Below are 15484 nucleotides of genomic sequence, written 5' to 3' on the forward strand. Positions count from 1 at the left end.
CAGGCCTCGGGTTGGCATGGCAACCAGGCAACCTGTTCCAGAGCCGCCTGCCTTCTCCGCGCACGCCGCGGCCACTGCCGGAGCCGGGGCCAGAGCCCATCCCATGATGCACCGCGCCAGCCCCGTCCCCAGTGGGCCGCCATGTTGTCGGAGTGAAAGGTAAGGGGGAGCGAGAGCGCCGGAGAGAGAAGAACGGGGGGCTGAAATCCATCTTCATCCTACCGCTCCGCCCGTGAGTATCCGCACCCCGCCGGCCCTAAACGCGGCTCCGGACCCCCAGCGAGCAGATTGTCCCGTCGTATTGGTGTTTGAAAGCGATTGGGGGGACGAGAAGGGCTTTGGAAAAGCCGCCGGGGCCCTGGCGCTGGCTCCTCGCTCGATGTTCCTCGTACATGTTTTGGAGTCAGCAGCAAGGCCCCTATTGTTATCAAAGGAGGGAGGGGGTGGGGAGCGGGGTCGAAGCGAGGAAAATGCCGGGGGTTTGGGCCTTGGCCCAGGGCATAGCCGTCCCTCCACATTTCTGTTCGGCCCCTTTGGAACCCCCGAAGATTGATGTTGCCATTTGGGTTGCTTTTTTTTTGATGGGTTTGCGAAGCCCCGAGTCTTCTGTGTGGCCATGAAGTGTGATTTCGTGCCCCTCTGGATTTCTTCGACTTCTCGGGCTTCCGCGGCAGCGCCGAAGCGGGAGGAACAATACATAAATCGCTTAAGCGGCGGCCACGGCCCGGGGCTGCCGGCGAGACCGCCGTGGGGGAACTCTGCGAGCCGAATGTGGACCCGGAGCGATCAGGAAGTTTCGGACCGGGTGTTCGGCTGCTGGGTGCCTGTGGCCTTTTGTTTCCGTGAGAGCTGGTGCTTTTCGGTGTCTGCTTCCTCTCTGGTCCTCCCCGTGCTGGTGCGTGTGTGTCTGAACTCGCAGAGGGGCTCGCCCCTCGGCCGTGGGAAGGCAGATCCACGGTACGAGGTAGTTGTGGTCCTCGCACACGTTCTGGGTAAACAGATCATTTATTCCGCTTGTCGGTACCACTCCCAGGTCCAGGGGTGAATCCACTCCTGTAACTTTTTCTTCCCCCGTGGCCCCCTCCCCCCCCCAAACACGCTCGCTCAACATTATCAGGGAAGGTTCTCTCCTCGCCGCAACTTGAAGGGTTGTTACTTTTCATTGTTCAGTTACAGAAGACACTGTTTTTAGTTGTCGATACAATCCGTTCCCTTCATACTCTTTTTAAGAGTGATGATAGCTTATGAGGCTTCTTTGCGGCTCTGTTTTAAAGTCCTTTACGTTTGAAGCCGTAGGTTTGTACATTTAGCTTTTTGTTTATTTTATGAAAAACAAAAACAAAGCAAAACCCATAAAAACTCACCAAGACAAGCCCTCCTCCAGGAATATGTAGTTCTTGATGCAGTTTTTTTTTTTTTTTTTAGTAAGCAAAATACTAGACATGTGATCCATTGCGAATTTTAACTTTATAAAATACTCTTGTTTATCTGGATCTTTGGGACATACTCACGGGATTCTGAACTTTGAGTTAGTATTTCGCCTTCATGGAATTCATTTTGTCTGAGGCCACAGTTTTTTTTCAAGTTGGGTTTGAAGTTTAATTTGGGTTTGAGGTGAATTGTTTTAAAATAAATGTATGACCATAAACTTTTCCCCCCCAGGGTGGTAAAAAATAAACACCTTTCAGAACACTAAGCATTTTTGTAGGAAAAAAAGATGGGTCATGGAGATAGATTAAATCGTGTTCCTTTGTTTGAAATCTGTGTGTTATTTAAAAAGACAACCAACCCGTGATGTAAACAGTTTGAAAACTGGAGGAGTAATTAGAATCAGCCCTTATTTCTAGTTGCTTAAAATACTAATATTTATCATGTGCCATTTGTAAACAAGGCACATTTGAAATGCTACACACAACTTTTTAGTGGACTTTGAGAGTTCTCTAAAAGGCATCAGCAGTTTGAATGTTTTCTAATATTTAAGTGACCGATTAAAACATTTTTGTGCTGTAGTTGCCAAGATATTACAAAATTACCCAAGACATGTTAATTTGCTCACTTTCAAACTGTCCCTTCTGCCAGGTTTTCTCTTGTTTGAGAAAACTGCCTTGCTTCATTAGGTGAAGCAGGAAGTCTCAGGGCTGATAGCTCTACAAAAGCCAATTGTTTTGTTTGAACATTTTTATAGGAATCGCACCCCCCCCCCCCCCCCCCATCCTTTGTTGGAATGAAGTTGTGTTCAATGTGTTTCAGAGGTACAACACCCTTTCCATATGGAAATTCTTTGCTAGATAAGTATTATGGCAAATCTTTTATTTCAGAAAAGATTGCTTTGGCTGTTTTAGGAATCTTCTCAGGGACTACTGGAGTGCCATAATGGCCTTCACTGATGGTAACTGAATTCCTGGGGTCTCAGCATAGTGACTTTATGTTTACAAAAAAACTTTTACATCTATTTTATTTTGATTCAAAATCAAACTTGTGAAGCATAAAGGAAGGATTTTTATCATTTTCTAGATGAGGAAACAGCCTCAAAGAGGTTGCTAGTTTAACGGTAAAACTTGGGGTTTGGAATTCTTGGCTTGCCTTCTAAAACAAAGACTGTCAGATTGATACTACCTTGTAGAAGAAAATGGAACTGGCTACTACCGTTGGTAATAGGAGGGCAAGAAGTTCTTTTGAAAATCAAACTGGAAGGCATTAGGCTGGTTAGCACTTTGCAAAGATTGATGTAAACACAGCAATGACTCTCTGATTTTGGTACTTACTCACGGACACAGTTCAATACATGAAAGCAGAAACGGAACTCTAGAAAGCTAAACTAACTCAGTACGCTAGTAAGGTTCTGATGCACTGGAATTGTTACTGAGACTAGGCATTTCCAAATTAGGCTTTGAACAAATGACAAATTCCGCTGTGGCTTTTTTTATGTCTGGCTTCAAAACATGAATTAGTTGTGAGAAGCAAATGCTTCTTTAGAGAAGGTTTAATTATCTATAAAGAAAGAATAGACTTCTCATAACTCTTGTGGGTCTGTTTTTGAAATGTTACAGTTGGGTTAGGGAGAGATAAGGCATTTGTAGCAGTTAAGTTTATAGCCTTGAAATCAGTTTCTATGGACAGATGTGTTCTAATTGGTCACAGATTAATTACTTTGTAGCATTTTTTTTTAGCAGCTACAGGGTGTCAGGTGTTATAGCTTATGTACAAATGTAGTACAAATGTAGTTTTTTATTTTTAAGAAACTTAAATAGTAATGTTTCACAATAACAATTTGGAGGTTCTTTGTTGAGCCTTCCAGAGAAGAAAGAGTAGCAGATGAGGGTAAGAGAAATAGTGTATCTGTGTTGATGTACTGGGGTGTAGCAAGGGGTTGATAGAAAGAACTAGACTTGGATGCAAAACAGACTTATGTTTGAATCCCTTGTCCATACTCACTAGGCTTTGGGCATATCACATAACTTTTCTGTCCCTTAATGTTTTCATCTGTAAAATAGGGATGATTAAATAAAGTCTGCAGTATATTTGCCATACAGTTATTGTGTTGAGGCATCTGATCGATCTATCTATTTATCTATCTATCTATGGAGAGTGGGGAAAGGAGATACATCATTGTGAGAGGAAAACATCGATCAGTTAGTTGCCTTCAGTACACACCCTGACCAGTGATCAAACCCACAACCTGGGTATGTGCCCTGACTGGGAATTGAACCTGAGACCCTTCGGTGTATGGGAGGATGCTCCAACCAACTGAGTCATACCAGTCAGGGCATGTTTATATATATATATATATATTTGGTTGTTGTTTTTACAGTGAGGCTTTCTACTCTAGCATTCGGTTTGGTCTCATCCTGTTTATAGGAGTCAAAGTACTAATGGAATAATGTGATTGCGATTATAATTGTAAATTATTGGTAAAAATGTTGACCCTCCCTCCCAACCCCCCACCAATAGCAGCTGAGGACAAGTTTCAGGCTAAGAACATTCTGTTGCTTTTCTGGGTCAGGGGGCCTTATTGTTTCTTAAAGGAGCATCCTATGAATTTGTTGGACATTTTAAAGGGTCCTGTCAAGTTTTAGACAATCTGAGTCATTGCTAATTATATATGGGGTTTGGATTTTTGTTTGGTTTATTTATTGCCTTATATCTGCTTCAGCATTAAAATATCTAAAGTGATATTTGATACAGCTCTTGCTTATTTAAAAAGTATTGCCATAGTTGGCTTAAGGTGTAAATAAGTTGAAGTTTAATTCTATATTGTTTCCTTTGATAACAGAATAAGTTTCCCTGAAGTTGCCATATTGAGTCCTGATCTGCATACCTTGTCTGAGTACCTGCCACCAACCACACTTACTCACACACACACACACACACACACACACACACTCAGCAACTTAAAAGTGGAGGTTTCAGTTTAGAAAATTGTGTTATTTATTTTAAAATATATAGCTGCTTGGTATGAACTAGTTGTAGATGATATATCGCAAAAGACATGGAGCTCACTTTTATCTTGGTGTATGTCAAGTAATGTTTTAAAAGTGCAAATTTTAGGGGGCAGGAGTGGGGTGGAGGGAGTTATTGGGGGAAAAAAGGGGACATCTGTAATACTTTAAACAATAAAGATGAAAAAATGCAAATTTTAACTATTTGTAACTTATTTGTCCTTAGGTGTTGGTGGAATGAGCGTTGCATGTGTCTTGAAGAGAAAAGCAGTGCTTTGGCAGGACTCTTTCAGCCCCCACCTGAAACATCACCCTCAAGAACCAGCTAATCCCAACATGCCTGTTGTTTTGACATCTGGAACAGGGTCGCAAGCGCAGCCACAACCAGCTGCAAATCAAGCTCTTGCAGCTGGGACACACTCCAGCCCTGTCCCAGGATCCATAGGAGTTGCAGGCCGTTCCCAGGACGACGCTATGGTGGACTACTTCTTTCAGAGGCAGCATGGTGAGCAGCTTGGGGGAGGAGGAAGTGGTGGAGGCGGCTATAATAATAGCAAACATCGATGGCCTACTGGGGATAACATTCATGCAGAACATCAGGTAAAAAAAGTTCACTATTTCAGCTTTGAAACTCTTTTGTAATCAATCTGCTTTTAGTGAATGTCTTCAAAAGCCTAAATTGCTAATTTCATGTGGTCTAAATTAAATAGTCACTTGTTTTAAAGGATGATTGTTTTAATGTCACTGGGTCATATCAATCTGGTGCTAAATAGTAAATGACCAATTCATTAAAAAAAAGACTTAAGATTGTTATAATGTGCACATTGCATTTGTAGGTATGTTTAATAAGACTTTTTTTCCTCTTGATATATTCTTTTAAGAACTCTTTGGGCTGTTTATAGACCATATACATACAGTGGGGCCTTGACTTACGAGTTTAACGGAGCTCGTAACTCAAATTACTCGTATGTCAAATCAACAGTGAACGAGTGAGACACGTGATGCTGGGCTAATGTTGTGGCGTTCACTGTGACGTTCGCTGCGCCAACTAGCGGTGGGGTTATCTGAAGCTGGCTTGTAACCCGAATTTTAGCTCGCAACTCAAAGCAAAAAATCGGCCGAGAGAAGGCTCGTATCTCGAAAAACTCGTTAGTCGGGACACTCGTAAGTCAAGGCCCCACTGTATTTTCGAGCCTTTCCTGTTGGGTGAGGGTGACTTTTGTTTTTTACGATGTTATAGTTGAAAGTAGTAGGAAGTTGATAACAGATCAGCTGCTCAAGTGAAATTTATTTGATGTGGAATTGATATATAATGTTTTGTGTCAGAGAGGAGTGGTTGTGGCTTTTAGATTTTAACCATCTTCATTCTCTTGTTCTAAGACCTGTTTCACTTGGTTAATTTTAACATGCTTACCTTTACTAATCCAGAAACATTCCTGGGATCACAGCATATTTTACTGAGAAGAGTATCCTGGTCTGTATTTCCTAACTTCCTGATAGTGATGAAAGGATGCGGTTCTCAACCTGTGGGTCGCGAACAATGAAAATACATCCTGCATATCGGATATTTACATAACGATTCATAACAGTAGCAAAATTACAGTTATGAAGTAGCAACGAAAATAATTTTATGGTTGGGGGTCACCACAACATGAGGAACTGTATTAAAGAGTTGCGGCATTAGGAAGGTTGAGAACCACTGGTAGGATGTTTTAATCAGGCTACTCTTTGAAATTGTACACAGGTTGAATTTGCAAAGGTTCATTTTATATTGCTACTATGTGAGTACTGACTAGCAAAAAGAACTGACATCTGTCACTAGGCCTCTAGTGCTTCTGTTCTGCTTCAGAAACAAATTAGGCACAAACATATTTGCAAATCTGAAGTCTCAGTTGTGCTTCCCCTGTCCCTTCAAAAAAGTAGTCTATGTACCATAGTAGAAATCAAGAGGGGGAATTTATCCTCTTATTCCACAGAAATATATTGAGCACATTGATCAGTGGTCTTCGGTTTACTCAACCAATCATCAATATCAGTGCTGCTTCATAAACACCTATGTGTAGGTGAGGGATACTTAGAAGTATGAGTATACGGGGCTTCTTGTGAAGCTTTTAAGGCACTATATCTGTTTTCTATTTTCTTGCAGTAGTTGAGGGGGTCATATTTTATTCATGTCAATATCCCAGTTCCTAGAATTTGGCATATAATAGAGTTTCAGAAATTTATTGAATGTATGAGTACCTAATCCTTTGGCCTTAAAATAAAGTTGGGGAAAAGGACATTGTCACAAAGATATAGGCCTTGAGTGCCAGGCTAAAATTTCATTAAGTAGGTTGTTGTTGTTTTTTAATGTATTTTTATTGATTTCAGAGAGGAAAGGACAGGGAGAGATAGAAACATCAATGATGACAGAGAATCATTGATCAGCTGCCTCTGCATGCCCCCCACTGGGGATGGAGCCTGCAACCCGAGGATGTGCCCTGACTGGGAATCAAACCATTTATAGGTCGACGCTCAACCACTGAACCACACCTGACGGGCTGGCGTGGCTTTTAGTAGTGTTTTGGAAAGATTGAGTCGGCAATAAGAGGTTGGAGTGGGTAAGGGGTGATACTAGTTGGATAACAACTCTAACAGTTCTGGTATGAGCAATGGAAAAAGAAGGTATGGATGGTACTGAGAAATACACTGAATTTGGTGATTGAATTAGAAATCTTAGGTCTTGGGGAAAATGAAGTAATACAGGAAAAGGAATACAAAAGGGGATATGATTTGGGGACAAGGTAATTAAATTTAGTAGTATACATGTTGAGTAAGATTTAGGCAGCTGTACATGGAGAGAGAGAGAGAGAGAGAGAAACCAAGGTAGGGAGGTGTTGAATTGTACCCATAACAGTTCTGTTGGGCTGGACACATGATATAATCAAGAGCATTTAGGGAATTGAGGGTAGTTGCTATGCTGCAGATGTTGGCCACTCACACAAAAAGTCATTCCAGTGTATTTTAATTTATTGGTTTTGGTGTTGATCTCACTTCTTGGACTGAACTATGCTGGGGCAGAGGCTATTGTATTTGTCATGTCCCTTTCCCAGATGGTGTCTGAAATTTTTGTGTTGATTGAATGAGGGAAAAACCACTAAGTTCTTCAGATTTGCACCAGGTAAAGTAGTGGAACTTAGAGCTCAGATATTCTGTTGGGAAATATGTGGCAATAGGTAAAGGCCACTTAGACAAGCAGCAGCAGTGAATGTAATGTAGTTAAAGAGTTGAGGGGCATAGCTCTAGGTCAGTGGTTCTCAACCTTGGCTACACATTAGAATCACCTGGGAATCTTTAAAATCCTGATTTCTGGGCCTCATCCTCCGGAAATTCTGTTTCTTTGTTACTAATGTGGCCCCACCCCATAACAAAGAAACAATTTCCAGAGGATGATGCCCAGAAATCAGGATTTAAAAAGATTCCCAGGTGATTCTAATGTGCAACCAAGGTTGAGAACCATTGCTATAGGTGAATCACTGCCCTCAGTAGCCACTGTTAAGATTGGAATAAGGTGTCTCTGTCAGGTGGGAGTACAAAAGAGGTTGAGAATCACTGATGATGATAAATAGATTTACTGCGCACTTATGTTCTAGGTACTGGCTATATATTTCCTGTATTTAATCCTCAGAAAAGTCCCATGAGGGAAGTAATACCCTTTTCTGAGAGATGAGAAAATGAAGTGTAGTTACCAGGTAGAACCTGGTTTTTAAATTAGGTCTCTGATTCCAGTGCCCATGCTCTCTGTATATTTCTGCCTCCTTAAACATATTTCTAGCCTTAAAAATTAAACCAAACTAAACTATTGCAACAAAGTAACGCATCCTAAATAATTACTTTGCTTTAATTTTAGAGATGATAAACTTGATAATAAGGAGATGGCTACAAATGTTGACTTTTCTCCTATAATTGCAAGAGCTCTCCCTTTTCCCCCACAGGAGCAATCATGTAACATTTTTCCAGTTTTGTTTTTATTACGTGTGTATTCTTTCTATAAAATTTACCTTTATTGTTGAAAGTATTACACCCCTTTGTTTTCTTCCCATTGACCCCCCCTCCACCCTACATGCTTATTCTAAGTAGTAATTGTCGGAAACTTTTCTCTGTTGAAAAAGAATGGCTCGGTATAAAGTGATACTAGTGCCAGCACATTCTGCAATACCAAGAGTTTTTTTGAGCCAAATTGATGATGTGCTGGGAGGAAAGATCTCAAATGCTCTGGTCTACTCCTTTTTGGTGGGCCTATTGCCTTTGGCGTGCGCCCCTCCCCCCTTTTCATTTTGAAAGTATGTTTATTAGAGCTGGGGACAGTGAAACAGGAAAGGCTTAGGATAGAAGAAGCAACAGGAGAGAGCCTCGGTGGGGCTGCTTTGGCTCACTAGTAATGTTATAGGAAAGAAATGAGCCGAGGTGGGGCTGTTTTGGCTCACTGAGAAGTCAGAGAAAAGGGGGCGTTGGAGACAGGTTCAGGTGGTTAGCAATGTTGATTGCTCCCCTGGTTGCAAGTCTTGAGGGAGCCCTTAGAGCAGCGGTTCTCAACCTGTGGGTCTCGACCCCTTTGGGGGACAAACCACCCTTTCACAGGGGTCGCCTAAGACCATCGGAAAACACATATATAATTACATATTGTTTTTGTGATTAATCACTATGCTTTAATTATGTTCAATTTGTAACAATGAAATTGGGGGTCACCACAACATGAGGAACTGTATTAAAGGGTCGCGGCATTAGGAAGGTTGAGAACCACTGCCTTAGAGTTATGAGATGCATACCTGTGGGGGAAGGACTAGGGGAAAGGAAAGGCCCTCAGGAGAGCACACCTCCTTTGCCTTTTTCTAAAGGACTTTTGGCATAATGGACCAAAATTTAAGATCAGATTGTCAGAATATCACAGGCTGTGATGGCAGCAGCAGTGTTGGCGGGAAGGGAACTATTTATAGTGCCAGGTACTTTACATTTATTTCTCTCATTACTCTCATTTATGAGCAATCACTTTTTTATACTAGTACTAAAACATTTTTTTAACCTGATGTAGACATTCTCTTAATGTCTGAATTTTCCCCCCTTTTAAAAGTGAACTCTTTAAGCTGTGCCCAAATATATATGTGACTGACTTTTTTAATACTTAAGTTTTTCCCCCATGCCTCTCCCCTCTCAATATTTAATTTTTTAAGTATGAAACTTGAAAGATAATTACCATGAGGGCTTTTAAATGAATGTAAAACATCAACAGCTTGAGAACATGTACAGAGGTAATAAGCAGTACTTTAAAGTTGTAATAACATTTGCAGACTATGGTATTTCTGTATTTTTTCTACATTATGATTAAAAACATTAAATATCACTTGTAGTACATAAAATTATTGTAGCTAGTATTCTCAGAAATGTAAAAGCCTCCATTTTTGGGCCAAATTGAGGTCTTTGGAGAGGAGTGAGGGAAAGAAGTCCCATTGAATAAGATTTATTTATTTTTGTCTATTAATTTACCTATTGTAAACAAGACAGTGGATGTGGATCAAGATATAGAACACTAGAAAACACACGTTAAGTGAATAACATTTTAAATGTTATGTACAAAAAATGTACATATTTAACAGTAATTTTTATAACAGTGATTTTTTTTTTCTGAATAGTATTAAAAGTTTCATCGTGCAAAACCCAAGGTCAGTCTTTGACTTGTTGTGATAATTTTCTCTTATTGTGAAATCTGTTTTCTCTGTAAAGTTCTGTGAGATAAAGTGGGTGATGAAATAGGGAAAACATTTTAAGGTCCTCAGATTAGTTGAACTATGGTCTCTACTGGATTTTAAGGGGCAGGCAGGGATAGGTGGAAAAGAAAATTTAGAGGACAACTCCACAGAGCTTTCTCTCACTTTTGTTTGTAGTCTTTTGGTGCTAGGATGTATCACTATCTACTGTAAATTGACAGCTCGTCGGAGATAATTCTCTCTATCCAGGCAAAATTTTGTGGGTGAATCTTCTTTTTGGCTCTATTTGTACCCCCTTTTTCTTCCACTTGGTGTTGCCATCTTCTAGTGGTATTCTGACACCACCTTTGATATGTCTCTCCTTCTTACCCTTCAGTGATTGTGAGGTAATCCTTACACTTGTACTTAATAAGTACTGTGCTAAACTGGAAGGGAGGTCAAGTATTCACCATACTGGAAGTTTTGACATTCCCTGGAGAGCCTTTTCTGTTTTCCCTGTTGAATGACTTGAGACTACGAGTCTCTTATCTTTTCTGGGCAGATTGTTAGAGTCCCAGCATTTGGGACAGTGGCATTTAGTTAACACCATGTGATAAAGCTGAGTAATTCATGCTTCCATGTTTTTCCCCCCCACACCTGTACTCTTAGAGCCATTTTTAAAAATTGATTTTTATTTTTAGAGAGAGGAAGAGAGAAAGAGAGCAAAACACATATCGATGTGAGAGAAAAACATTGATTGGTTGCCTCCTGTACTCACCCTGATCAGATCTGACCTGCAACCTGACTGAGAATCAAACCTGCTAGCTTTCGGTGTACAGGACAATGCTTCAGCTAGCTGAGCCGCACCCAGGACACTCTTAGAGCCTTTAAAAAATTGTATTTGGTGTTAACAAAGTCTTAACGTTATACTATTGGTCAAAAGAACCATTAGAAGGCCTTCTTTGACTAAGATTTTCCAATTTGAGCCCTGGCCTGTGGCGCGGTTTGTTAGAACATCGTCCAGATACGCCAAGGTTTCGGGTTTGATTCCCAGTTAGGGCTCATTAAAGAAGCAACCAGTGAATGCATAAATGGGAGGAACAACAAATTGATGTTTCTTTCTCCCCCCACTCACTCTCTCTAAAATAAATAAATAAAAATTAAACTAAGAAAGATTTTTCAATTTAAAGAACTAGGTTCCAGTGTTAAAAAAAAAAGTATTCACTCAGATGCTGTTTTGTTTTAAAGGTTTTTGGTGTGGAATTAGGAAAAACAATGGATTGGTGGTACTGAGATATAACAGTGGGAAAATAAGAGTATTTTAGGAAACGAAGCGGGTATATTTAGAATTTAGAAATATGTACCAGTGGTGGGTTACAGAATTTGCTCTGGGTGCCCACGTGGCCAAAGAAAAGAGGGAAGTGTGTTGAATCATGAGAGTTTTAGTAAGAGAAAAACAGGGTAGTTAGGAAGAACTGTGTTCCAGATTTCAGTTATGGATATGGATGAAGTGCGTTGTAAGCTGTGAAGTAACATACTGTTTTTCATCACACCTCTCTGTACTTGCAGAAGAGACACATCTTTTGTGCATGTGTCCATTTTCTCAGGCAACAGCATTTACGGAATACTTTCTACAGGCTGAGACTGAGAACAGAATACTTAAACAAAAAGTTGAGAATCTATCTGTTCACTCCTGAGAAATGGCTTAACACCCTCAGAATAACATAGACTGAAAACACAATGCCAAAAGAGTAATAAGTGCTGGAGATAGGGTAAGTAATAGTTTTTTTTTGTTGTTGAGGGATTTCTTATCCACTCTTCTCAATTTTTATATTCAGTTTCCTTATCTTCTGGGTTTCAGCTCAGTGGACTGCTCTGGCATTTTGCTCCCTGCTGTGAATATTGTGAGAAGTGATTAGCAATAGGTTGGGGAAGTTTAACATTTGGGAATTTGATTTAAGAACTTGAGCCTGAAGGATGTACTAGTACATGACATTGGTGATAAAACCTGCAGTTGAAGAGTTTATTGGACCTTCTCCAGGGAATTGTTATTTTTTTCATGTAATATTTTTTGAGAACTGTTAAAGTACCTTGTTAATGGTGCCTGAAGATTTATTTGTCTGTTTATGGCTTTTAATAAGTACTCGTTTATGGTTAAAGGATCTTTCTTAATGTCTTTACAAATCTCATCACAAAAACTTTTTTAAGTTTGTGGAAATTGGGGGCCATAAAGATTTTTCAAAGAACTGCATTGTTGATACATAATCCACCCATTTAAAGTATATAATTCAGTGGTTTTTAGTATAGTACAGAGTTGTGCAGTCATCATCACAATCAATTTTAGAACATTTTCATCATCCCCAAAATCCTGTACCCAGTAGCAGTTGCTCTCTTGTCCTAGACCAGAGACTACTTTTTCTGTCTGTGGATTTGTCTATTTTGGACATTGTATACAAACGGAATTTACAGTATTTTTAAAAAAAATTTTTTTTTGTGTGTGTGTGTGTTTTTAAAAAAATATATATTTTATTGATTTTTTACAGAGAGGAAAGGAGAGGGATAGAGAGGCAGAAACATCGATGAGAGAGAAACATTGATCAGCTGCCTCCTGCACACCCCACTGGGGTTATGCCCGCAACTAAGGTACATGCCCTTGACCGGAATCGAACCTGGGACCCTTTGGTCCACAGGCCGACGCTCTATCCACTAAGCCAAACCGGTCAGTGCATGGAATTTACAGTATTAACAAATTTTTAAAAAATATATTTTTATTAGTTTTAGAGAGGGAGAGGAAAGGAGAATGAGGGAGGGAGGGAATATAGGAGGGAAAGAGAAAGGGAGAGAGGAATATCGATGTGTGTGTGTGTGTGAGAGAGAGAGAGAGAGATATGTCCATTGGTTATCTCCCCCATCCACCTAGACTGGGGATTGAACCCGAGACCTGGATATATGCCCTGAGCGGGAATTGAACCCACAACCTTTTCGTGCCTGTGACAATGCTCAACCAAATGAGCCACAATGCCCAGGCCAAATGGAATTATACAATACATGGTCCTTTGTGACTGGCTCTTTCACTTAGCATTTTTAAACATTTATCCATGTTGTAGCATGTGTCAGTGCTTCATTTCTTTTTATTGCTGAGTAATAATAGTACATTATATAGATATATACCACATTTTGTTTATCCATTTAACAGTTGATGAACCTTTGTTTTTTTTTCTACTTTTTTGGCTGTTATGAGTAATACTATGAACATTCGTGTACAAGTTTTTGTTTAGACATAACGATTTTTTTAATGAATTATTTAAAAAAATATATTATTTTGATTTTTTTACAGAGAGGAAGGGAGAGAGATAGACAGTTAGAAACATCGATGAGAGAGAAACATCAATCAAGTGCCTCCTGCACACCTCCTACTGGGGATATGCCCACAACCAAGGCACATGCCTTTGACTGGAATCGAACCTGAGACCTTTCAGTCCACAGGCTGATGCTCTATCCACTGAGCCAAACTGGTTAGGGCAGACATAACGATTTTTAAAGGTGCCTATGTGTCTTATGTAAAGATATAAAAACAACAGGGATATTATTAGTGGTGCCAGGTTTTTTTTAGAAATAGAGGTAGGGAGGATTAGTTTATCTACTTTATACCATGGATTTGGAATTTTTTCAAGTCACAAGTTTTCTAGGCTAATGGTAACTTTCTTCTCTGTCTGAAGAAAGTTTATTTAATTTAATTTATTTTTTTTAGGTTGACAGCATAAATAACTTGTTTATAACCCTGGAAAGAGGAATGTTTAAATTATGTAGAGAACAGGTGTTTTCAGGGGAGCTCTATGTTTAGATACCATGAATATACAGTCAATTGATCTGTTAATGACAAGTATTTTTCTCTATTGAAGAAAGTTCCCTAAGGACTTTAACAGATCATTAACCTAATTCTGGTTATTGTATGTATTTAAAAGCACTATATCTGATGTTACTAAAAAAATGTTTTTTAATTTGTTAAGAATTTGTTGATTCAAATTGTTCTTTCCTCCCCAATTGTCCAAATTAGGAAGATACTATATCTGTCAGAAGCCTATCAAAATGCAAAATGATGAAATTAATATATTCTGTCTCTGAAGAAACTTTGCTTCATGAAGGGAGGAATAAATTATAAAGAAAGTTGTTTTAAAATGAGAATTTCAGGGAGTGTCTATATTGAAATGGGTGCTGAGATGAGCTATGGAATGAGGAATTTTATGTTACAGTTTTTTTTTTTTTTTTAATATATTTTATTGATTTTTTACAGAGAGGGAGAGGGATAGAGAGTTAGAAACATCGATGAGAGAGAAACATCGATCAGCCGCCTCCTGCACACTCCCCACTGGGGATGTGCCCGCAACCAAGGTACATGGCGGGCATCATCTGCAGCAGGATGGTGGAGCAGGTGAGCGGGGGCACCAGACCAAGGCGAGGCTCTGGTGGCTGTTATCAGGGCGAGCCTCTGGTGGTTACTGAAAATTCTTTGCTCTTGTGCGCTGTGGTCCTGCCCGCCGCTCGCACCTGCTGCCGGCGCCGCTGCTCGTACCCGCTGCTGGTGCCTGGTGCTCGTCCCCATCACTCAGCTGGCAGCTGCTGCCATCGCCTGGCGCTGGTCCCGGTTGCTCGGCGGGTGCGAGCAGCAGCTGCCAGCCCTGATCGCTCCTGAGGGCTTCTCCACCTCCCCCTGCTCCTGAGGGGTGATCGGGGCAGCAGACAGGAGACTGGGGGCCGTGGCAGAAGGGGCTGAGCAGGGGCATGGAGGATGGGCCGAGACCCGCCCCTGTGCCCATCGCAGCCTTGTGGCCCACAGTTCCTTTCAAGGTGCACCAATTTGTGCACTGGGCTCCTAGTATATTATAATTTAGGGATACCAGTAAGAGGTGAGTTTGTATGTCTAATTATAGGAGCCCAGTACTTGATTCATAATAGGTGCTCAGTGAATGTCATGATGCTTTCCAAAATGGAACTCATTAGTTCTTTCATTCCCTGTATTCTATTTCTGCGAATGACATCTCCATTACAGGCAACCTAGGAATTTTAGATTCCTACCTCCTGCCTTGAAAAGTTCCAAGGATATATTTATATTGCCTTATTTGATAGGCTCATATTTCTTGCTGTGACATTTATAGTAGTCTTCTGACTGGTTTTCTGTATTCCCACTCCCCTACTTTTTCTTTCTTCTGGCTATTTTTTTTTAAAATATATTTTATTGATTTTTTACAGAGAGGAAGGGAGAGAGATAGAGAGTTAGAAACATCGATGAGAGAGAAACATCGATCAGCTGCCTCCTGCACA

General features: G+C 40.4%; 1 protein-coding gene across 19 annotated transcripts in view; it reads left to right on the forward strand.

The window, feature by feature from the left end:
• PUM1 (pumilio RNA-binding family member 1) overlaps positions 1–15484 on the forward strand; it is a 129162-nt gene continuing 113678 nt past the window's right edge. For 5 of the 19 annotated variants that reach the window (XM_005875067.2, XM_005875069.2, XM_014546777.1 and 2 more), the window contains exons 1-2: positions 33–232; positions 4666–5039. In XM_005875067.2, coding sequence (XP_005875129.1) covers positions 4677–5039 — 363 coding nt within the window. In that variant the 5' untranslated portion in view covers positions 33–232; positions 4666–4676. Of the gene's footprint in view, positions 233–4665; positions 5040–7531; positions 7600–11739; positions 11935–15484 lie in introns of those variants that run through there. The other 14 variants (XM_005875070.2, XM_014546776.1, XM_005875071.2 and 11 more) reach the window with 10 other exon arrangements.

This window comes from Myotis brandtii, unplaced genomic scaffold (assembly GCF_000412655.1).
Source record: "Myotis brandtii unplaced genomic scaffold, ASM41265v1 scaffold456, whole genome shotgun sequence".
Taxonomy (NCBI): Eukaryota; Metazoa; Chordata; class Mammalia; order Chiroptera; family Vespertilionidae; genus Myotis; species Myotis brandtii.